Source organism: Ochotona curzoniae, unplaced genomic scaffold (assembly GCF_017591425.1).
Source record: "Ochotona curzoniae isolate NIBS_2020 unplaced genomic scaffold, NIBS_Ocur_1.0 contig_66, whole genome shotgun sequence".
NCBI lineage: Eukaryota > Metazoa > Chordata > Mammalia > Lagomorpha > Ochotonidae > Ochotona > Ochotona curzoniae.
In genome coordinates this window covers 20816093-20839097 of record NW_024466512.1, presented here as the reverse complement: position 1 = coordinate 20839097, position 23005 = coordinate 20816093, and the positions used below count along the sequence as shown (strand labels likewise).

Genomic DNA, 23005 nt, shown 5'->3' with positions numbered 1-23005 from the left:
TCTTCTGTCTGCTGGTTCACTCTCCAAGTGGCTACAATAGCCAGAGCTGAACTGATCAGGAGCCAGGAGCTTCTTCTGGGTCTCTCACGCAGGTGCAGGGTCCCAAGGCTTTGGGCCATGCTTTTCCAGGCCACTAGCAGGGAGTTGGAAGGGTAGTGGGGCAGCTGGAATATGAACTAGTGCCCATATGGATCCCTGCGGATTCAAGGCGAGAATTTAGCCACGAGGCTGCCGTGCTGAGCCCAGTGACCTGCTGTCTTGCCCAGTTCCTGCCTTGGGCTCCTTTGGGTGTGGATCTACCTGGCCAGGCCTGTCTTTTAGACTCATGCAGACACGGTGACAGGCTGGTTATTTACTTTTCCCCTTGCCCTCCTGGCAGAGATCTGACTCTTCACACTTGCTGCTCTCTAGGAGACCTATGTTTGTAGCTAGAACCAGGACAAAGAAGGATAAAGGAGCCCAGGTACTTTCTGATAGGGATTGTAGTAAGCACTGAGGTGGGATGTTGCTTAACTGACATGGGACAGCTGGACACCAAGCAGTGCAGGCCTACTACCTTGTCTTGCTTCCCCAGTGGCAGCTGCAGACCTGGGACACTGCGCTGGGGCAGTGGTGGGGCATCCCAGGCAGCCTTGAGCCAGCTGGGCATGGCTGAGTCTTCCCGGTGCTGGGCAGGGTGGTGACGTGTCAGGAGGCCTTTGTGCTTTGCCTGTTTCCACTGGGCCCCTCAGCTCACACGTACATTGTCTTCTGCCCTGGTTGGTGCACTCTCATCCATTCCGCACCCCAGCTTTATTATTTCTCTAAGTACAAAAATGGCATAAAGTACTCCTAATAAGACTGAAAAGTTTTAAAAAGCAAACAGATCAGTGGTAGAGTGGAGTGCTTTCCTACTCCATGAAATTTATGAATTTGGTGACCCATACACAGAACTTAAAAAGCTGTGCATCAAACACTAACTATGAGACCAACGGGGAAGAGATTCTCAGAGCTGGCATGTTGGCTCAACTGGTTAATCCTTCACCTTCAAGCTCCGGCATCCCAAATGGGTGCCAGTTCTTATTCCGGCTGCCCCACTTCCCATCCAGCTCCCTGCTCGTGGCCTGGGAAAGCAGTCGAGGGCATCCCAAAGCCTTGGGACCCTGGACCTATGTGGGAAACCTTGAAGATCCTGGCTCCTGGCTTCAGTTCGGCTTAGTTCTAGATATTGCAGCCACTTGGGGAGTGAACCAGTGGATGGAAGATCTTTCTCTGTATCTCTCCTTTCTGTAAGTCTGCTTTTTCAATAAAAATAAATAAAATATTTTTAAAAGTTCCTCAGTCTTTGTGCACTTCTGTTTGAATATCTTATAATAAATCTGTGTAAGTTTGTAATTTAAGTAAATACATATTTGGAAATGAAAATTAAACATTATGTAAATCCTAGCTCCTGAAACAGCCACTTTTGATTTAGTTATCATCCTTCTAGGCATGTTTCAAGCACAAAATAATTAATGTTATTAACGTGCTTTCTTCACCCAGCATGATGCTGTGGGATTCTGTTCTGATAGTTCTATGATGGTGTCCTGTTGCGTACAAGTAACAGGAAAAACCCTATAATCCCCCAATATATTTTTAAAGTTACTTTGAATATTTATTTTATTAATGTATTAATTCATTTGAAAGCAGAGAGAGAAAGAGAGATCTTCCATCTGCTGCTGGTTCATTTACCAAATGGCTATGATAGCCAGGATTTCATCAGAAACGTTAAAATCCCAAAGCTACTGTATGAGTAGCAGGAACCCAAGTACCTGTGCCACCTGCTGCTGCCTTCCCCAATTGAAACAGTGCTGTAGGGGGTATCTGTGTAGTTACATTTTGGCATCTCTGTCCGGTTTAGTGTGATTGGATGTATAGCTACATAGATGCATTGATGCAGAGGAGCTCTTCATCCACTGGTTCATTACCCAAATGCCTGGCCAGACCCAGCAGCTCGGAACTCAATTCAGTTATCCCACACTTGAGCCATCATCTGTTGTCTGCCAAGAGGTATATTAGAAAGTAACTAGAATTGAGAGCAGATATGGGACTTGAACCCAGTAGCTTGGATTTGGGATGCTAGTGTCACCAAGCAATTTCTTTAGCATTATGCAAAGCACTCACTTATCAGTAAAAATTTATTAAGATTACCAGGTCTAAAGTCTTCACATTTTTCAACTGGGTGCATATATCTGATTAGCCTGTTTGAAGGTGGTTCCTGTAAGCTGAGTAACTTCTTCCCACAACTGCCCCTGTACTCTTACCCAGAGTCATTGCTCAGTGGAAGCCCAGGTACCAAGGAGACTTTGTTTAGCTTTTGATGTCCACAAAATGAGTCACAGGAATCTTCCAGCTTTTGATAATTCCAGACTGGCTTCAGTCCTATGTTAAAGATGTTCTTTGAGACAGGAGCCCTACGGCTAGGCAGGTGCTGTCTAACCGCACTGAGTCCACCCTTATGACTCAGTCCTGGCTGCATTCCTCTGAGCAGAAAAAGTGTCCTGGCAAGGAGTCTGGTCCCAGCATTACCATGAATGGTTTATTACTGCTGCTTCTATAATCAGGTCACCCCGACTTGGTTATCTGGAGCCTTCTTTCTGTATCTATATGTGTATCTGATCAGTTGAGGAACTTAGGAAGTACATGGGGCAGGTGCATGGATAGTGAGACTCTGATCCTTAAACACATACTCAGTATTAAGTGCCTGCTTAGTGTCCTGTCTCTGACCAAGTACCCCTTCGGTACCACTTTCTACAGGGGATATTGATAGATCAGAGAAGGTAATTTTTGCGCTGACAAAACCACCTAAACTGTGTGTTCTGTGAGGTATGGCTGTAACAGCAAGGGGACTGGAAACATTTCAGATTCTGGAATTAAGTGGTGTTGAACTATGACCCACAACAGATATGAAAAGGATATTTGAGACCTTGTCATATGGGAAAGGGGTTTGACTTTTTCATTGTTGATTTTTATGTCTTGTTGAAGGGATTTAATTAGAACTCTGTTAACCATTCATTGGAATATGGAAGCACTTCCTAACATGCATAGACCTTACTTAACATTACTAAAGTCATCCTTGCCAAGTCAGGGCAGTTGCTGAACCCAGTGCCCACTTTATGCTGGATTTTTTTCTAGTCCAGCGTTCTGGCCACTGTGGCTTCCTGAAAGCAGCCTGACCTTCTCTCTTGTCCCACGGCTTCTGTCCTGGTGCTCCAGGTCTAACCCAGCTAAATGATCTTTGAGTGCTCATAAATAGCAGGCCTCTGCTTCCTGATGTAAAGCAAGGTGGGGGAAGACACTACGGCATACTCTGCGGCACCAGCTTCCCAGGTCGGAGAAGCAGCTGCTTTGCTTCCTATCCAGCTCCCTGCTTATGCGCCTTGGAAAACGGTGGGAGGTGACCCAAATGCTTGGACCCTGCCGTCCACGTGGGAGACCTAGGTGGAGTTCCAGGTTCTCTGTCTTCAGCCTGGCCCAACCATTGTAGTCATTTGGAGAATGAACCAGCAGATGGCATACCTCTTTGTGTGTTTTCTCTCTCTCATTCTGCCTTTCAAATAAATAAGTCTTTAAACTAAGGCAAGATGGGGGTCAGTTTCCTAAGCTAAAAAATCAAAATCTTTCTCCTTTAGAAAAGTGCTAGTCTGTCACAGTGAGTGGATTCAGTGTCGATGTCCCTGTTCCCACAGGGCTCTGCCCCCTTCATTCCTTTACATGTAGATTGTGACTTTGTCTCCCAGCAGTCAGATCTTTCAAATGAAGACAACTTGCTTGATTTATACAAAACTTTCTTTTTTTTTTTTTTTAAAGATTTATTTTTATTATTTTTTCATTGGAAAGGCAGATATACAGAGAGGAGAGACAGAGAGGAAGATCTTCCGTCCGATGATTCACTCCCCAAGTGAGCGCAACGGGCCGATACTATGCCGATCCAAAGCCAGGAGCCTCTTCCGGGTCTCCCACGCGGGTGCAGGTTCCCAAAGCTTTGGGCCGTCCTCTGCTGCTTTCCCAGGCCACAGGCAGGGAGCTGGAAGGGAAGCGGGGCTGCCGGGATTAGAACCGGCGCCCATATGGGATCCCGGGCGGCAAGGTGAGGACCTTTAACCACTTGCGCCACCGCGCCGGGCCCGATTTATACAAAACTTTCACAGCACTGTGTCATTGCATCGTGTTTGGATACCTGAGGAAACAGATGCAAAGGAGAGAAATGATTTGGTCAGCTGAGTTACACAGCAAATGAAACTGCAACAGAGAATGAAGCCCGGAGGAATGCCATTGCATGGACACTCAACCTGAGGGTCTGATGTTGCCTTGCACTTGAGGGTTAATGTGATGCCCTCCATGATCTAGTAGAACAACAACAATCTGCTTACTAAGTGACACTTTGACCTTACACTAGAGGACAGAAGAAAAAATTAGTGTTATGTTTCTTTATCTTTTAAGTTGCTGGGAATGAGGCCCACATCCTTGGGTTAAAAGTTGATGTGTCAAGCAAATACCCATCAACACAGGAAAAGATGTTCATGTCATTCATAATAGGAGACACATGAGTTGAAACTACCCTGAGATATCAGTCCTCATTTGTCAGAGTGGCAGGAGTCCAGGGTTGCTAGCATAGCCAGTTGTCAAGCTGTAAGGAAGCAAGTGCTTCCACACATTCACTATAGGATACAAAATGCTGCTCGCTCTCAGAGAATGCTGGGTAAACACATGTGCATTTACCCTGTGATAAAGCAGTGCCCACAGGCCCATTTCTAGGAATCTCAAAATGACGGGTAGGTTAGGTTGTTGAATTGTGAACCAGCCTTGTCAAGTCTCTGCTATGTTTGCCACTCTCCTACTGGACAGACAAGTCCATGACTGAGCCTAGAGGGAGGAAGTGTGAAGTACAAGGTATGAATTCAGGAAACTAAACTGATTTACCCTAAGAAATAGTTTTTCTTGTCACTTAGATATAGGACAATTTATATATAGATTTAGCATCCTCTCATCCAAATAGAATATATTCTAAGTTAACAAGATGTCTCAAAGATTATTAACCCAGCTATATTGTTGCATGTATTTCAATAAATGTTAGATAACTATATTTGAAAAGATGAATCCTCATCCTTCTGCCTGTGAGGTTTAAAGACTTGACGGTATGGAGTGGACAGCACAGCAGTTAGGACACTGGTTTGGACAGTTATATCACATGTTGGAGGGTCTGTTGTGGTTAATCAGATTAAGCCTCTCCTTGGGACACTATCATGGCATATTCTAGTACCTGGGATTAAGTCCTACTTCTGTCTATTATCCAACTTCCTGCAAATGTGCCTGAGAGGCAGCAGAAGATGTCCTAGGCATTTAGATTCTTGCCACATGTGTGGGAGACCTGGATAGAATTCCAGATTCCTGGCTTTGGCCTGGCCCAGTCCTGGGTGATGCCAGCTTTGGGGAATGAACCGGAGGTGGAAGGTCTCTCTTTCTTAAATTAAATAAAAATAAGTAAGAATTACTTTTTGATCTGTTTAATTCCTGACTTGACTCTGGAGGGTTTTTCCGTCTTCATATTAAATGGAAGCCTGTGCTCACTTCAGCAGCATGTACACTACATGGGAACCAAATGTTTGAGCCAAAACAAGTTATACACGAGCTACATTCTGTTCTTGCCATATTCTCTCCTGAAGGGAAACCCAAGATGCTTATTTGGTCTGCATCTCTCTAGCCTGCAAATTCTGAGAACACAATTCTCCTTTCTCCTTTCTCACAAAACACAAAACAAGAAAGCAAATGTTTCTCCTAGAATGATGTCTCTTTAGATTTCCACACTTCAGTGGAGCCAATCTGCAAGGGTTGGGATCTTCTTCCCCTTTGGGATTTAGGCACAGTGAAAACCACACTCAAGCTCTTTGACAAATGTTCATAGGTATAAATGCAATTTTACTCCAGAGCAGAAGTGTATTAGCTTTGTTCACTCCCAGCAAGTGTGAAGAGCAAGTGTGTGCAGTCATTTTTACCCAAGCCAATGTTGTAGTTTGTCTTCAGAAAAAAATTTTTTTTAGATTTATTTTGATTATTTGAAAAGCAGAGTTGGAGGGTGGTGGTGGTTGGAGAGAGAGAACTTCTGTCTACCTCTGGGTTATTCCTCAAATGGCCAGGACATGTCAGACTGAGCAAGGCTAAAATCAGGAGCCTGAGACTCCATCCACATATCCCACATAAGTAGGCTGCTTTCTCAGGCATGTTAGTAAGGAGATGCAACAGAAGCAGCAGCCAGTCCTAGAACCAGGACTCATGTGAAATGCTGGCATTGTGGGCAGTGATCTTAACACATTATGTCACAATGCCAGTATCAGCTTTACCATTTTGAACTTAGATGCCTTAAAAATGGTATCCTGGCTGCAAAGTGATAAGAATGCTGAAAACTTTCATGGGAAATGATATACAGTAGGTAGGTATTGTTGCACAGTAGGTTAAGCTGCCACTGGGGGCACCCACATCACATACCAAGTCTCTGCTACTCCATGCTTCTGATCAGAATTCCTACTAATGCACCTGGGAGGCAGTAGATGCTAGCCCAAGTACTTGGATTCTTGCCACTCACCTGGGGAACCTGGATGGAGTTCCTGGCACCTGGCATACCCCCAGCTGTTGTGGGTATTTGAGTAGTTAACCACAAGATGGAAGAATTTTCTTCCTTGCTCTGTCTTTGTGCCTTTCATGTAAATTAATGTTAAAAAGAAGAAAAAGCAATATACAAAGATGTTGGAAACAGAAAGAGGACTAAGAATATAAAATACAGGGGAGAGTTGAGCTGTTATGTAAATGACAGTAACAAGCAAGAGGAAAAGAAATGGGGCAAGCTGGTAGCAAAAGGGTCAGCATCATTAGGTTGGTAAATTTAGAAGAAAGTGGGTATTTCTTGAGGATCGAAAGCACTTAAGTTCATCAAAGTGCCACTGGTGACATTCATCTTAGTGTCCTTCCTAGCGCAGCTCCGTAGATGTTCAGCCTGTCTGGATGAGCACTGTTGCGCTGAGTGATGGGTGGGCTCTCTGTCTAATGCTAAGTACGTGGGTAATACATAACCACATCTAAGCAGTTTAAATACAGACTCTAGGGCCTGGCAGTGTGGCCTAGCAGCTAAAGTCCTTGCCTTGAGTGTGCCAGGGTGCCATATGGGTGCCGGTTCTAATTCCGGCAGCTCCACCTCCCATCCAGCTCCCTGCTTGTGGCCTGAGAAAGCAGTCGAGGATGGTCCAAAACCTTGGGACCCTGCTTTTGTTTTTTTTTTTTTGCAAAGTCAGATATACAGAGAAGAGAAGAGACAGACAGGAAGATCTTCTGTCCAATGGTTCACTTCCCAAGTGAGTGCAATGGCTGGTACTGCGCCGATCCAAAGCCGGGAACCAGGAACTCTTCCAGGTCTCCCACAGGGTGCAGGGTCTCAAGGCTTTGGGCCATCCTCAACTGCTTTCCCAGGCCATAAGCAGGGAGTTGGATGGGAAGCAGGGTCACTCGGACTTGAACTGGTGCCCATATGAGATCCTAGTGCATTTAAGGCGAGGACTTTAACCACTAGGCTACTGCACCAGGTCCTGGCTTTAGACATTTAAGCAGGTTTATGAAAAGGTCCAATGTGGACAGTGGGCAGACTGAGTAACCCATTTGAGAGTGAACAGAAATCAACCGAGTTGGCTTTGAACTTTACCTCTGCCCCTGCTCCGGCCAGGGCTGGTTTGTCCAGCAATACCTCCAGGTTTTCTTCTTCCATCACTGAAGTCATGAGGTTGCCCAGGCCTATACAGACCTGTGTCTCTATCATAATAGTATTTTTAAGCTCGTGAGCCTTCAGCTAACTTTAAGGGCTCTCTTCCCATCCTGGAGGACACTTTCTCTGCTGAACAGCTCACAGTGGCTACAGCAACAGCTTGAGCATTCTCAGGAAGGAGGGTGGGGTTAGCCAGTTGCCTGATTCGCTCCATGTGTGTGGGCTTCCACCTGAAACGACCAAAGACTGGCGTAAGTGACTGGCCCTTCTCTCCTCAGCAGGGTGTGTCACTGGGGACAGATCTGGTGCATCCAGCACTTGGAGAAAGGCTGCTAAGCCCTCCCAGGAGCCACCACTGTGTTTCACAGAGGACCACCAGGCCATGGCTGTCAGAGTGATTGTGAATCCTAAGAAAACAGCCCGAACGGAGATTGTTTCTCAAGTGACTGTGATGGCTGCACTGTGGCTCAGAGGCTTACTCTCCACCCCTGCCAGCCTGCTCTGGGTCAGCTCCCATTTCCCTGCTGCCTCCAACACCTGCGCCCAGCCACTCACAGGTCACCTGTTGCAGTTTAGCTGCCTTTGCCGCTCTGTTCTATATCCCTGGCAAGTGTATAATCCTCTGGGAGTGCTCAGAAGAAAACTTGGAAGAAATGGGCCTTTAACTTTAGGCTCCAGGCCTCAGCCACAAAACTCCCCCCTCTGCTGTGCTTCAAGGGGAAATGCCAGATTCCTCTCCACAGCCCCACGACATGAATTCTGAGTGCCAGGCTGGGGTGTGGGGTTGGGACTTGACATCTAAGCTATTGTGTAAAATATCACAGCAACTGTAGTTGTCACAGAATGAAAACAGATCTTTTTTCTTCAGAGTTAGGATGAATTCAGAACTCTTAAAGAATGGCAAGAATGTTTCAAAGGCAATACTAATTATTTTGCAAACAATGACCGTTTCTTCCACAACCCATTTCCCTAGTTCTTGATAACTTATTATATCCAGCACAGTGGAACCTCAGGTTGCCATGACTGATTCTAGAAGTTTGGGAGCTGAGGAGAAAGCAGTGGCGAATTAGAGGAGCCTGTTGGAGTCTGAACAGCCGTTCAAGGCCCCTACCTCAGCTTTAAAGTTCTTGCCTGGGAGTCGTTAATGGGGAATGAGAAATACAGCTCAGCAGGCAGAACAAGTGTTACTAGTGTGGGGGAAGTTGGACTTTTTGACCCCTTGGAGTGGGATCCCCTCTGGTGAATTTGCTGGTGAAGGCTTGGTAGTTGAAGGAATTTTCTCCTGTTACTTGGGGGCAAAGCTCAGAGGAAGGGAGACAGGGGGCAGTGCCCTCACCTGACCTCCTTTCAGCCACCAGGTGGCTCCTTTGCTGTGCCATTTTGGTGGAGAACCAGGGATCTTCATCTTTACTTCTTAGTGGAGAGAGAGAGCTTCTCCAACCTCTGGATCTACCTGACAGCTGGGCCTGGGCCTTGGCATTGTTAGCATTTGAAAACTTCTTGGAAGAGGCGGAGAGTTCTCCCTGCTAGGCGCGAGGGGCCTGAGTGCTGAGACCCCAGTGGCTCCACACAGAATGGGGCTGAGCATCCAGGACACAAAGACCAGACCGAACTCAAGAATGAGTCCATTGTGGCTTTGTCTCAGGCTTGAAAACTGTGACCAAGGCCCTTTCATTGTTAAGAAATGCTGCTCCTTGGCCACTGCAGGTTAGTAACTCTAACCCTTCCTCGCGAGGCAAGCCCTGGAAAGTTCTGTGAGATGGCACCCTCTTAACATTTCTGTGTAAAAGCTGCTCCTGTAGTCTCCTACCCCATCCTGTTGTAGTGGCAAGCCCTGATCACACATGCATAGGTTGGCCTGTACCTGGCCTGGTTTCCTTTGCTTGAGGTCTCTCCCAGTTGCCAGTATTAAACTTGTACAATGCCTTTTGATCATTTCTTACTGAATTTAAACACATTTTCAAAATTTAAAAAAAAATTATTGGAAAGGCAGATTTACAGAGAGAAAAGTCTTCCATCCACTGGTTCCCTCCTTAAGTGGCTGCAATGACCAGAGCTGAGCTGAGATGAAACCAGGAGCCTGTCTAGGCCTCAGACATACGGAAAGGAGGAGAGACAGAGAGGAAGATCTTCTATCTGATGATTCACTCTCCAAGTGGCCACATTGGCTGATGCTGCGCCAGTCTGAAGCCAGGATCCAGGAACTTCTTCTGGGTCTCCCACACGAGTGCAGGGTCCCAAGGTTTTGGGCTGTCCCAACTACTTTCCTAGGCCACAAATAGGGCCTAGGATGGGAAGTGCAACAGTCGAGGTACAAACAGGGCTTTACAGTGTCTTCTTTTAAATCAGTGTCACTGCTGATTAATAGAAAGTCAGGGCTTTCCATATTGCCACCTTAAGTCCCTGCTTGATTCTTTTGTTTTTTGTTTGTTTTCTACAGACCAGACATCAGATAAGTGTATGAAACTTCAGGAAACTGTCCCTTTTTCTTAAACCAGGAGCATTGGTGCCACCTACTGGGCACTTGCTGTTGGCTGCAGCCTCTGTGGCTGCTCCTGCTGTTGTCTTTGGGTGAGAGTGTCTGTTTTCTAGTACCAGGATAAAACATGTAGGAGTGGAAAGCCTGCCGAGTGTGCACAGTGTTTTCTGTTTACAGGCAAGGGAACAGGCTGTGACATTATGATTGGGTAACTAGTAAGGGACTGAAGCAAATTAGGAGCAAGGCCTTCCCAACCCCAAGTTCACTAGATTCACTAAAGTCAGGGGAAGCTTTTAGGTGGTGGCTGCACAAGACATGCAGTAACATGAACAGCAAAATCCTTCCTCCCTCCTCAATTCTCTCAGTCCTTCCCTTGAAGGACTTGTTAAGTCTCAGCGGTTCTTTGATCCTTGGTCATTTTAATTTTCTTAAAGATTTGTTTGTTTCTTTGAAAGGCAGAGTTACAGGAAAGACACTAAAGAGAGAGATTGGTCTTCCATCTGCTAGCTCACCCCCTCAAATGGCTGCAACAGCCAGGGCTGTAACAGCCAGGGCTGCAACAGCCAGGGCTGGGCCAGGCTGAATCAGAAACTAGGAACTTCCTCCAGGTCTCCCTTGTGAGTGCAGGGGCACAGGTACTTGGACCATCTTCCACTGGAGACTCAAACTGGTGCTCATATGGGATATCCGTGTTATAGGTGGCACCTTAACACCATGTGCCACAATGCTAGCCCATCATTTCAATATTTACCAGTATTAACTGGGCAGCAATCATTAGAACTTAACATTTTATTTTGTTGTATTATTTTTAACCTATCAAAGTATCTTCCACTTACTGATGATCAGCACTGATTTTCCATCTGTTTTCTTTATTTTTTGCATAATTTTTATTTATTTATTTTTTTTACTTTAAAGTAGAGAGAGAAGCTGATGCAAAAAGATCTTTCACCCACTAGTTCATTCCCAAATTTTCTATAACAAAGCCAGGATCTACAAAGCCCTGTGGGTATCTCACTTGGTAACAGGGCCCCAATCACCTGAGCCATCACCTCTGCCTTCCAAGGTGTGCATCAGCAGGAAGCTGGAATTGGAAACAGAGCCAGAACTTGAATCCAGGCATACTGGCAGAGAATACAAGCTTCCCAGGCAGCATCTTTAACTGCTATGACAAATGCCCACCCTTAAAATATAACTTCATATTACTATAATATATAAGGAAAATAGGAGTGGGCATTTGGCTAAGTGCTCAAAATACTACTTGGGTCACCTGTACCCCATATCGGAGTACCTGGGTTCGTCATGGCTGTGCTTACATTTCCAGCTTTATGCTGGCACATACCCTGGGAGATACACGAGTCAAATACTTGGATCACTGCCACCAACAGGGGAGACACTGATTGGTTTCCTGGCTCCTGCCTTCAGCCTGGCAGCTCTGGTTGTTGGGGACATTTGAAGTAGCAGATGGAAGATATCGCTTTCTCTTTGCTTTTCAAATTCAAAAAAACTGTCCTGGGTCTAATACAGTGGCACAATTGCTAAATTGTCACCTTATAAAGCACCAGCAGCCCAACTAGGCGCTGGTTCATGTCCCAGCTGCTCTGCTTCCCATCCAGCTCCCTGCTTGTGGCCTGGGAAAGCAGTAGAGGATGGCCCAAAGCCTTGGGACCCTGCACCTACATGGGAGACTCAGAAGAGGCTCCTGGTTCCTGGATCCTGGCTTAGGATTAGCTCAGCTGCAGCTATTGTATCCATTTGGGGAGTAAGTAAGACAATGGAAGATCTTTCTGTCTCTCTGTAAATTTGATCTGCGTTTTCAATAAACATAAATAAATCTTTTTTTTTTTAAAGATTTATTTTTATTATTTTTTTTTTCATTGGAAAGGCAGATATACAGAGAGGAGAGACAGAGAGGAATATCTTCCGTCCGATGATTCACTCCCCAAGTGAGTGCAACGGGCCGATACTATGCCGATCCAAAGCCAGGAGCCTCTTCCGGGTCTCCCATGCGGGTGCAGGTTCCCAAAGCCTTGGGCCGTCCTCGACTGCTTTCCCAGGCCACAGGCAGGGAGCTGGAAGGGAAGCGGAGCTGCCGGGATTAGAACCGGCGCCCATATGGGATCCCGGGCGTGCAAGGCGAGGACCTTTAACCACTTGCGCCACCGCGCCGGGGCCAAATAAACAGGGGCCCAGAACAGTGGCCTAGTGGCTAAAGTCCTCACCTTGAATGCTCCGGGATCCCATATGGGCACCAATCTAATCCTGGCAGCTCCACTTCCCATCCAGCTCCCTGCTTGTGGCCTGGGAAAGCAGTTGAGGACAGTCCAAGGCCTTGGGAACCTACACCTGTGTGAGAGACCCAGAGGAGTCTCTGGGATTCTGCCTTCATATTGACTTGACCCCAGCCGTTGCTGCCACTTAGGGAGTAAATCAGCAGATGGAAGATTTTTCTGTCTCTCCTCCTCTCTATCTGACTTCCCACAAAAAAATAAATAAATAAATCATTAAAAAAAGAAATGTGAGAGCATTCAGAGTTACAGAAACAAAGAGGGAGAGACAAAAGAGAAAGACAGATCTTTCATCTGTTGGATCCCTCCCCAAATGATCACGATAGCCAGACCTGTGCTAGACCAAAGCTGGGAGCCAGGAGCTTGCTCCAGGTCTCCCACGTAGTTACAGGCACTCAAGGCCTTGGACCATCTTCTGCTGCTTTCCTAGGACATAAGCAGGGTTCTGGGTTGGCAATAGAACCACCAAGGCTTGAATCAACACCCATACGGGATGCTGGCGCCACAGATAGAGGATTAGACTACTACGCCACTGTTAACCTTTTATCAAGTGGGGAGATTTCTTGTATTCCTAGTCTGAAGGTTTTTATTATGAAAACATGTCAGATTTTGTCAAATGCTTGTTTTTTGTCTAATGATGATGATGTGTAAGTGTTTAAGCATAATTCTATTGATCTGTTACATGATAGTTTTACTCAAGAACTTTGTTTTTCTGAAATAAATCCCACTTGGTTGTGCAGAACCTTTTTTTTTTTTTAATAGTTTCTGAGTTGAGTTTGCTGGTTTCTGTTTAAGGATTTTTGTTTCTGTGTGCACAGAGGATGTTAGTCTGTGGTTTCATTTTGTTTCATTCGCCATGTGACTGCTCTGTTTGATTTTGCTATCAGACTGATATTGCCTGTATAGAGTGAATTGTGAAGTGTTTCCTTTTGCTTTTTGGAGGGGTTTGTGAAGAATTGATAATTATTTTTAATTGTTTGGTGAGACTTACCAGTGAAGTCATCTGGGCCTGAATTTGTGTGTGCATGTGTGTGTGTGTGGCAGAGTATCCACTGCACGGTTTCTTACTTCTGGAGCATGTTAGTCAGTGGCTTGTGGATGTGCATTTCTGTAAGAGAGGGGATCTGAAAAGAGTGGGCCCAACAGAAGTTGGAAAATTTGGGAGAGGTTCTTGTTGACCTTACCTGGAACCCTACCTTTTTTTTTTTTTCCCGCTTTATTGTCCAGTGTATTATAGAGGATGAGATCTTCATTTTTCCTCCTAAGTGGATGCTATGGAGGTTGGGACCAAAAACCTGAGCCTGTCTCTTGAGTGGAAAAGATGCCTATAGGCATCGCTCAACAAAGGAAGAAGTTAGCACTCAAATGGAGACAAGAAAGAATGGGGTCTTGGGCCCTCCTGGGCGCCTTCAGATTTGGGTGTGTGTGTGTGTGTATGTGAGTGTGTGTGTACCCATTCCACCTCACCTTAAATATTGCCAATAAGTCAAGGTACTTTAATTGCCGAGGGTCCCAAATGATAAATGGCAGACTCTGTGATGAACTATTACATAGCCATTTAAAGAATGCCTTTGGTTGACAAAATATCTAGTTAAGTGCAATGTGCAAAATGGTGTTAAGAGAAAAAATGGAAGGGAACCTATACACGTGTGTAAACTGTGTGTGCCCTGGCAGAGTTCAGGTTTTGTGGAGCGTTTTCTTGTTACCTGGGTCTTTCCCCCTGATGTTATGCTGCCTTACACAGCAGAACAACACTTGCCGAAGTCAGGAACTTGTGTCAAGTGCAGTAGTGAAGTTGTGAGACCACTATGTCCTCCAGAAAACAGTTGCCCCTCAGATCTGTCCCATATCTGCCAGAAATTTTGAGCGCTCCCCAAAAGTCCTTCTGTCTTGTCTACCTGTGGCAGCAGGTTTCACCGACACTCAAGCTTCGGTGCTCCCTGCTGACAGCTTCAGTGGCCAGAGACCCTGCTCTGTCTCTCCCCGGTGAGGACCTGTCACGGCACTCTGGCCTCCCTGTGGACCTCCAACACGATCGTGGTTGCTGCCCCCACCCTGAGTCAGGGTGCTTGGGGCATGAAGCAGATGCCAGGAACCTCTGGATTTCCCAGGCATTCACACTAGCAGCCTCTTCTTTCCCACTGAAGGCTAATGGAGTTGGCAAACAGGATCAGCTTAGCTTGGTTCTTCAGAAATAGCTACAAACTCTTTGCTTCCAGCCACAGTGACTGTGTTGCCTCCTTCCCAGCATGTTGAAGCCTCCCGGCTCGGGGTTTCTGAAATGCTAGGTTGGAGCCAAGCCTGGGTGCAAGGCCTTAAACACTAAGCCTTCTCCTGTCTCTCCCACAGAGAACACTTTCTGCAGTGGGGACCACGTGTCTTGGCACAGCCCCTTGGATAACAGCGAATCAAGAATTCAGCACATGCTACTCACAGAGGACCCGCAGATGCAGCCCGTGCAGACACCCTTTGGGGTGGTCACCTTCCTCCAGGTGAGCCTTGAGGTGTCCTCTGCTTGAGCCGCCCTTGTGTGAAAAGTCCAGGCCTGACAGGAACAGGCTTCCTTTGCACTCCTGGCATCTTTTGTTCCCTCTGGTGGTTTGTCAACAGATGGTCTGATTTTACCAGCTGAGATGGAGGAGGGAGGGAAGGGGTGCTGGCATGGGAGGATGACTGTAGTGGACAGGAGGTCACAGGGAAAGTATTTTGTGAACTTATAAAGACCCAGTTGACCCTAGACACAGGACTTCTGACAGAAAATCAGCTCCATTTTCCCAGGAATGTGAATCCACCCCCACTGCAACTAGGGCTTGCTTTGGGTCCGGAGGATGTCCCTATGAAGGGGCGGTCTGGTTGTTCCCTGGAGCTTGACACTGAGTTAGGCCCTAATGAGAGAGGAGCATCTCTGCAAGCCACCAGAGCATTTGGTCTGTGGTTCCGAGACTGAAGGATCTCAGACTCCATTTACAGTCCCTGTGATGCCAGACTGCTAGGAGCAGCTCTCATCACCTTCCCAAATTCCAGAGCCACGTAGCCTAAAGACTTATCCTGTAATGGCCAACGCCTGATTTTCTCCTCTACAGCTTGGAATTAGACCCTGTGTCTCCCAGACATGGACGGGGGAATGGGGGAGCAGGTCTGGGTGCTACTGTGGGCCCAGCCATCTCCTGGCCACACAGGTGGGCCCTGCTAAGTTGCTTGTGAGCTAATTTTAGACAGAGCAGGCCTGGAGCACAGATCCTACCTGTGGTCTCTGCACTTGGGGTCCTCCCCCCAAGAGAGCTGAGTGGCTGAACTGTCGGGGGCAGGGCGGGAGGAGAGGTGGTGACCATTAACACACAGTGACGTTCCTGGTCTAGATTGTTGGTGTCTGCACTGAAGAGCTGCACTCAGCCCAACAGTGGAACGGGCAGGGGATCCTGGAGCTGCTGCGGACTGTGCCTGTGTGAGTACGTGCCCCTGGGTGAGGCGGGGGCCTGGGGCTGGGGATGCCTGTGTTACCCCACATGTGGGGTGCCCCCTTGCATTGCTGTTTCAAGCACTGGTTTTCCTATCAGGGTTTCCTGACAGCTCACTTCTTGTCAGTCTGTAACCATGAATTATTCCCCTGTGTTCGGGACTGGGGGCAACAAACAGGACAGGCTGTCAACCCAGTCCATAAGCCCCAGACCCTTAGTTACCATCGTAACCCCTTTGCTTGTCCACAGCGCTGGCGGCCCCTGGCTGATAACTGACATGCGGAGGGGAGAGACCATATTTGAGATCGATCCACACCTGCAAGTATGTCTTGAGGGAGGGAAACCTTTCTAGCACACGGTACTTAGGCTTCTTCGAAATAGCACTGACTTTAACCCTGGGAAAATGGAGGAGCTTGATATGTAACTGAGTTAGAAATATGGCATGATTTAGAGCTTGGCCCCTGAATTCTGCAAGTATATGAAAGGAAACAGAGATTTCAGCCTGGGCCCCGCGGCGTGGCCTAACAGCTAAAGTCCTCGCCTTGAACGCCCCAGGATCCCATATGGGCACCGGTTCTAATCCCGGCAGCTCCACTTCCCATCCAACTCCCTGCTTCTGGCCTGGGAAGGCAGTTGAGGATGGCCCAAAGCCTTGGGACTCTGCACCCATGTAGGAGACCTGGAAGAAGTTCCTGGTTCCCAGCTTCGGATCAGCACGGCACCGGCCGTTGCACTCACTCGGGGAGTGAATCAATGGGTGGAAGATCTTTCCCTCTGTCTCTCCTCTTCTCTGGATATCTGACTTTCCAATAAAAATTTAAAAAATAAAAAATAAAAGATTTCAGCTCGGGCAAGTCTATCTCAGACATGTATTTTTGCATTTTAAAAAGAGTGAATTTCATTGTATGCAAATTATGCATCAACTTTTAAAACTTAGATTACCAGCAATGAAAGAAAATTAATCAGTACGGTTGTCTTGCCCAAGGTTCATTTCTTTACTTCCCCCCTTCTAAAAGAACACAGACAGGGTGGGCGTTATGGCACAAAAGGTTAAGTTGTCACTAGTAATGCTTGCATTCTATGTCAGATCACTAGTTTGAGACTGGCTGCTCCAATTCCAGTCCAGCTCCCTGCTAAAGCGCCTGGAAAGCAGCAGAAGGTGGCCCAAGTACTTGGGCTCACTCAACCTGTGTGGGAGACCTAGCTGCAATTCCTGGTTCTGACCTGAACCATCCCTAGTTGTTGCGGCCATTGGAAATTGAATCAGTGGAGAGAAGATTTTCTCTCTCTCTCTCTCCCCTTCTCTCACTCCGTCTCCCTCTCTCACTCCTCCAATCCTTTGTCCCTCTCTCTGCATGTCATTCTGCCTTTGAATCTCTCTCTCTCTCTTTCTCTTTCTCTTTCTCTCTCTCTCTCTCACATACACACACACACATATGCACACAGAGTCTTTCAGGGAGCCACCCCATACTTACCACCGCCCTTTCCAGACAGAGGTACAAGTGTCATTGCTACCTGGCCAGCTGCAGTGCCCCCTGGGAGACATGTCTCCATCCTGAGAAGCCAGATACTAAGCTCCTGCGCTTCCTTCCCTGGCTAGGTCAGCGTCCTGATGTGTAGAGGGGCCTTTAGCCACTCAGACTGCAGCTGCCCCTCTCAGTGGCCCTCCTGAGCAGCCTCACTGTCATCTCTGGTGTTCTAGAGGAAGCACTCCTCGTCATGTGGGTGCATTCTGTTTATTTTTTTAAAGATTTATTTATTTTTATTGCAAAGTCAGATATACAGAGAGGAGGAGAGACAGACAGGAAGATCTTCTGTCCGATGATTCACTCCTCAGGATGCCACAACAGCCGGTGCTGCGCTGATCAGAAGCCAGGAACCAGGAACTTCTTTCAGGTCTTCCATGCAGGTGCAGGGTCCCAAGGCTTTGGGTCGTCCTCAACTGCTTTCCCAGGCCACAAGCAGGGAGCTAGATGGGAAGCAGGGCTACCAGAATTAGAACTGGCGCCTACAGGGATCCCAGCGCGTTCAAGGCAAGGACCATAGCTGCTAGGCCACCACTCTGGGCCCATGTTGGGTGCATTTTGAAAAACCCAAGAGCATGACAGTTGTTGCCATGATCTGCTCGGGGAGCAAGATCAGTAGGCAGCTCGTTCTGTGCCTGCTGTGCTTCTGGTTCCTGCTCCACCGATTGCATGTCCCTGCTGCCTCCTTTCATGCTCCATGAAACTCTGCACTGCCATGGGTGCTGCCTGTCCTGAGCAGGGGGAGAAGTGGCAGATGGGTACATAGCCTTCCGTCACTGGTTTCTCTGCTGCAGATCTGTGAATTCTTGAGGATATATCATCCTCATTTACAGAGGGTGCTCCTCTGTTTTCCTATGCTAAATTTTAATGCTAAAATTTCCAGCTGCTGCCATGTTCTTCTGTCATCTCTGCTTTAGGTTGATTTCCGTGTAGCTTTGCTTGGGCAGGAACCTGGAATCACGAAGGCTGTTTCCTAGAGCTCTTCTGCAGCCACACTGGGATCCAGTGTGGGGCACTGTGGGCTGTTGTTTGGGCCCTGTCATAAGTATCCAGTTCTAGGATCCTGGTCCTTCACAATAGTAGGGCAAGCAACTTGTGCTTTGTCTGCCTGCTGAGAATGGTTCTCTGTGGTCTGCAGTCTGCCCTGCAACCAGCCATTAGAACCCAGAGCACCCGATGGTCTGTCTGTACAGGCAAGGAGCCATGGGAGAGTGGTGCATCTGGCTTTGCTGGTGAGCTCTGCTGTATTCACTTAAGCTGATCTCAGGCCTCTTGCTGTCAGTTCCTCTTAGAACTGTCTCCTGTTCCTTTGAGTTAAGCTTTACCACTAACAAGCTGTGTGCCTAAACTAGTCCCCTAAATGCTTTGTGTCTTAACTCTCTTTTTACTTATAGAGTAGATGGGCTGGACTAATTTAGCTAAGAGGTATCTATTCTCAGCTCTTAGCTGGGTGAAGGGTTTCAGGGCAGCCAGTATCCAGGCTCTCCCCTGAGCAGGCAGGGTTCCCGTGCTTAGCGGCCACTGAGCCAAGGAGCCATGTCGCCACATCCCTGCCACCCGCCTGCTTCCTGCTCAGGGCCCCAGCCTGGTTATTGCAAGCTGATGACAACACTGGAAGGGAGGAGGGGAAGAGGTGTTCCATGTAAGAGAAACTTGTGCTGAGTCCCAGCAAGTGAGAGCAGTCTACCCCAGATAGCTTCCTGGTTGGTGCCCCTAGCACCACGGGGTGTGGGGTTCGGGATGGAATGCAGATAGAGTGGGGTGGGAGGAGCACAGCCTTGTTGACATGCTCAGTCATAGGATCTTTATTTGGCCCCAGATGGCTGCTGATGGATAGGGTTGCTAGAGCCTTCTAGATGACCTTTTATCTAAAACACAGCATCTCACAACTGTGTTTTACCAGAAAATCCAGGCATGTTTTGAGTACAACTCTTCCTTGAGGCCATTTGGAGAGTGTTTGGAGTCAACAGTGCCAAGACTTGCACAAAGACAGAGCCTCCTGGCGGGGCGGGGGTGGAGGCGCTGATTACGGATGTCACTGTTCCCCCAGGTCCCTCTTCCATCCAAGAAATGGAAACCAAACTTCAATCCGTTTTTTTTGGCCAAACAGGTCAGCCTGGGCAACCAGAGGAGGGCAAGTGCACCCTCTAGCCACTAGAAGAAGAACTGCAGGTGTGACTTCCCTCTGACTCCAGTGACAGGGAAGAAGGGTTCTTTTAGGAGGGTCAGGGAGGAGAGAAAGAATGAAAACTTGGCTTAGGGCCCAGCGCAATAGCATAGTGGTTAAGGTCCTCGCCTTGCACGCCTGGGATCCCATATGGGCACCAGTTCTAATCCCGGCAGCCCCGCTTCCCATCCAGCTTCCTGCTTGTGGTCTGGCATAGCAGTCGAGGACAGCCCAAAGCTTTGGGACCCTGCACCCACATGGGCGACCCAAAAGGGCTCCTGGCTTCTGGCTTCGGATTGGCTCAGCTCCAGCCTTTGCAGCCGCTTGGGGAGTGAACCATCAGATGGAAGATATTCCTTTCTGTCTCTCCTCTCTGTATATCCACCTTTCCAATAAACAAATAAATAAATCTTTAAAAAAAAAACTTGGCTTAGGGAAGTAGATCCTGTCTGCCTCACTGCTTTACAGACGAGCGTGGGGTGGACAAGGCCGGGGTTCTGAAAGAAAGGAGAAAGCACAGACCTTGAAGGCTGCTGGTAGAGAAGCAGCTCCCCTTGGCCTTTTTCTTCCTCCTCGTTCCCCTGCAGGTGTGCAGGACCTGCTCTACAGCTGCTGCGCCATGCTTGGCACCTCCAAGGGCTCAACATGTACAATGGGAGTGGGGAGGGCAGTGGTGACTTGGGCCTCGGTTCTCTGAAGGAACTCTGGCTCTCTGGTTCTTTTCAAGCAGGAGAGAGTTGACAAAGGCATCGAGACAGATGGCTCCAACCTGAGTGGAGTCAGTGCCAAGTGCGCCTGGGATGACCTGAGCCGGCCCCCCGAGGACGACGAAGACAGCCGGAGCATCTGCATCGGCACACAGCCCCGGCGGCTGTCTGGCAAAGGTGGGGGCTGCAACCCAGCCCTGCTTCCTCCCTCTCTCTTGCCTGGTATTCAAGCTGTCTAGGATGGGTTTTGGACAAAAACAGCCCATTTAGTAGATTCTTTACTGGCCTGATTTAAGCAGCAAGTGAAATCTTCCAGCAGGCAGAATTAAGGGAGCTCTGTTGGCCCATCTCTAGCTTTTTCCTCTGTGTGTTTCAATGCACCACCAGTGGGGCCCATTGTGTTTTAGCTTTGAGTCTTGCGATCTGGGGTCATGGAGGTGAGTGGAAGCCATAGAACCGTTACAGGAAAAGCCCATAGTCTACGCAAGTGCAAGAAAATAAGCACCGGTCACCCATGGAATTAACACATGGCCCAACTCTCACCTGAAGCCTGTGCCAGACCCCAGGATTGTTCGTCTTGGGCCCTCTCAGGAATTTGATGAGACAGACCTGAGCGTGAAACCTGCTTGCAAAGGACCCCTCTTCAGCTTTCCTGTAGTTACAGAATGAGAAGCTGTGGGTAGTTCACACAAGATCTTGAGGAAAGAAAATGTCATCTCTCCTGTTGGAAGTTCCCCGTGCTGCTCTTGGCTACAGCAACAGATGTGACTTTAGCAGAGGGCATCCTGAGCTAACTCCAAAGTAAAGCAGCCATCCCTATGTACATACATATGTTGCTGGCTTCTTGGTCTACTTCCTTTCTCTGTTTTTTTTTCCCTTTTCTGACTTTTAAGAATAAGATTCTTTCAGCCTTGGTTAACACCTGAATATGTGCTAACACTTTTAAAAGGTTTTCTGTTTCTGTAAAGAACAACTTAAACCCTACTGCAAATATTTGACCATATTTAACCCTTCTTTCTTTCCTTCCTGTTTGTTTTAATGGTGTGCCACATCTGTTGGAGGTTGAGAAAGATAGTACACAGTTACCAGAATCATTTGGTTGCTTTTGACAAAAGAGAAAACTTTAGGAAGGTTTCATAGTGTTATCCAAAACTTTAATCACAACTGACTAGTTGTGAAAAATTATGAAAGCAACTCATGCCACTGTGACCGTTTAAATAAAAAAGTTAGTAACCATTCCCTCCTCGGCCTTGGGCAACTAATGTTAATGTGCTTTGTTGTACATGTTTACAGTTCCATAGAGGCAAGTCTTAGATCAAAATCTGGATAAAGGGGACAAGATTAGTAAACTTTGGCCCAAAGACCACAAAGTACCTTGCAAGGAAATAATCTCACCAAGGCACTGCTTTCACAGCCTGTACCCCTTGCTAGCTCATGAGGGGCCGAGCTCCCTGGCATAGGGCCAGGAGGTGAGATGAACCAAGCCCAAAAGGGGAGAGAGCAGCAGTGCCAAACCTTATGTGAGCCCCATAACCCAACCAGGTATGTGATGACAGCTACCTGTTCTCAGCAGGCACCTACTAGCCCTCATTTCAGTGAGCAATGGCAGCTGCTTTGTCAGTCAGTCCTTGTCTAGAGCCATGTTACAGAGAGTTATCAGGCCTGGAACACAGGGAGACTTCCGAGGCTGGGTGTACATCTTCCACAAGGATGGCCTCAGCCTCTAAGCCCCTTAAGAGCACGTTGCCTTACCTGCCCTTTATGGTGTGCGCTCACCCCTCTCTCCTATCCAGCGCCCAGCATGGGCTCAGAACTGTCCTCATAGCAGCTTTCCGGGCATGTCCACCAGCCTGGGTCTCAGGGCAGGGTGGGAACGCTGGAGGCCGAGAGGACCATTGGGCAGCACACTGCTGTTGTTGCAGACACTGAGCAGATCCGAGAGACCCTGAGGAGAGGACTTGAGATCAACAGCAAACCCGTCCTTCCACCCATCAACCCTCAGCGGCAGAATGGCCTCACCCACGACCGGGCCCCGTAAGTTCTCCAGTATCCCAGGGCTGGAATGAGAGGACAGTCTTGTCCTAGGGGGTTGTCCATGTAGGTTGCATGAGGGAGAGCAATGTCCATGGCCCTTATGGGATGGGCCCAGGATCCTGGACTTAAGGGAGGCCATAGTCTGGGGCACATGGACCTACGGGTTGCGGGAAAGAACTTCTGAGGGGCACAGCGGAGCAGGAATATAAACAGCGGTAAATATTTACATAGGCTGCATGAACAGGCGGGAGGCCAGGTTGGGGCACAACCTGACTTGGGGCCTCCTGGCCTTGTGGGAGCCCATTGTGCTGAGCACGATTCCCTCCTTATCTCAGCCTCGGCCAGAGTTGCCCTTCCTTCCTTCCTGGAGCCTGGTCTCCGGCCGATAGCTGCAAGCCCGGGGGCCTCCCTGTCTGGCCAGCCCCACATTGGACGCCTGCTGCTGGGGCCCTTCTTCCTGCCTGCCTTCCCTGGGGCCAGAGAAGGGAAGGGAAGTCCTCTGCAGGCTTCTGCTGCCTGTCCAAGAGCCCCCGACCTCTGAGCACAGACTGCGGCTAGCCCAGAGGTCAGATCCACTTCCT

At 48.1% G+C, this 23005-nt stretch overlaps 1 protein-coding gene across 5 annotated transcripts in view; it reads left to right on the top strand.

The window, feature by feature from the left end:
* Positions 1-23005, top strand: part of SUFU (SUFU negative regulator of hedgehog signaling) — a 102228-nt gene that overhangs the window by 47383 nt on the left and 31840 nt on the right. For 3 of the 5 annotated variants that reach the window (XM_040992202.1, XM_040992204.1, XM_040992200.1), the window contains exons 4-8: positions 14882-15024; positions 15892-15977; positions 16240-16312; positions 20411-20567; positions 22313-22424. In XM_040992202.1, coding sequence (XP_040848136.1) covers positions 14882-15024; positions 15892-15977; positions 16240-16312; positions 20411-20567; positions 22313-22424 — 571 coding nt within the window. The remainder of the gene's footprint in view (positions 1-14881; positions 15025-15891; positions 15978-16239; positions 16313-20410; positions 20568-22312; positions 22425-23005) is intronic. The other 2 variants (XM_040992203.1, XM_040992201.1) reach the window with 1 other exon arrangement.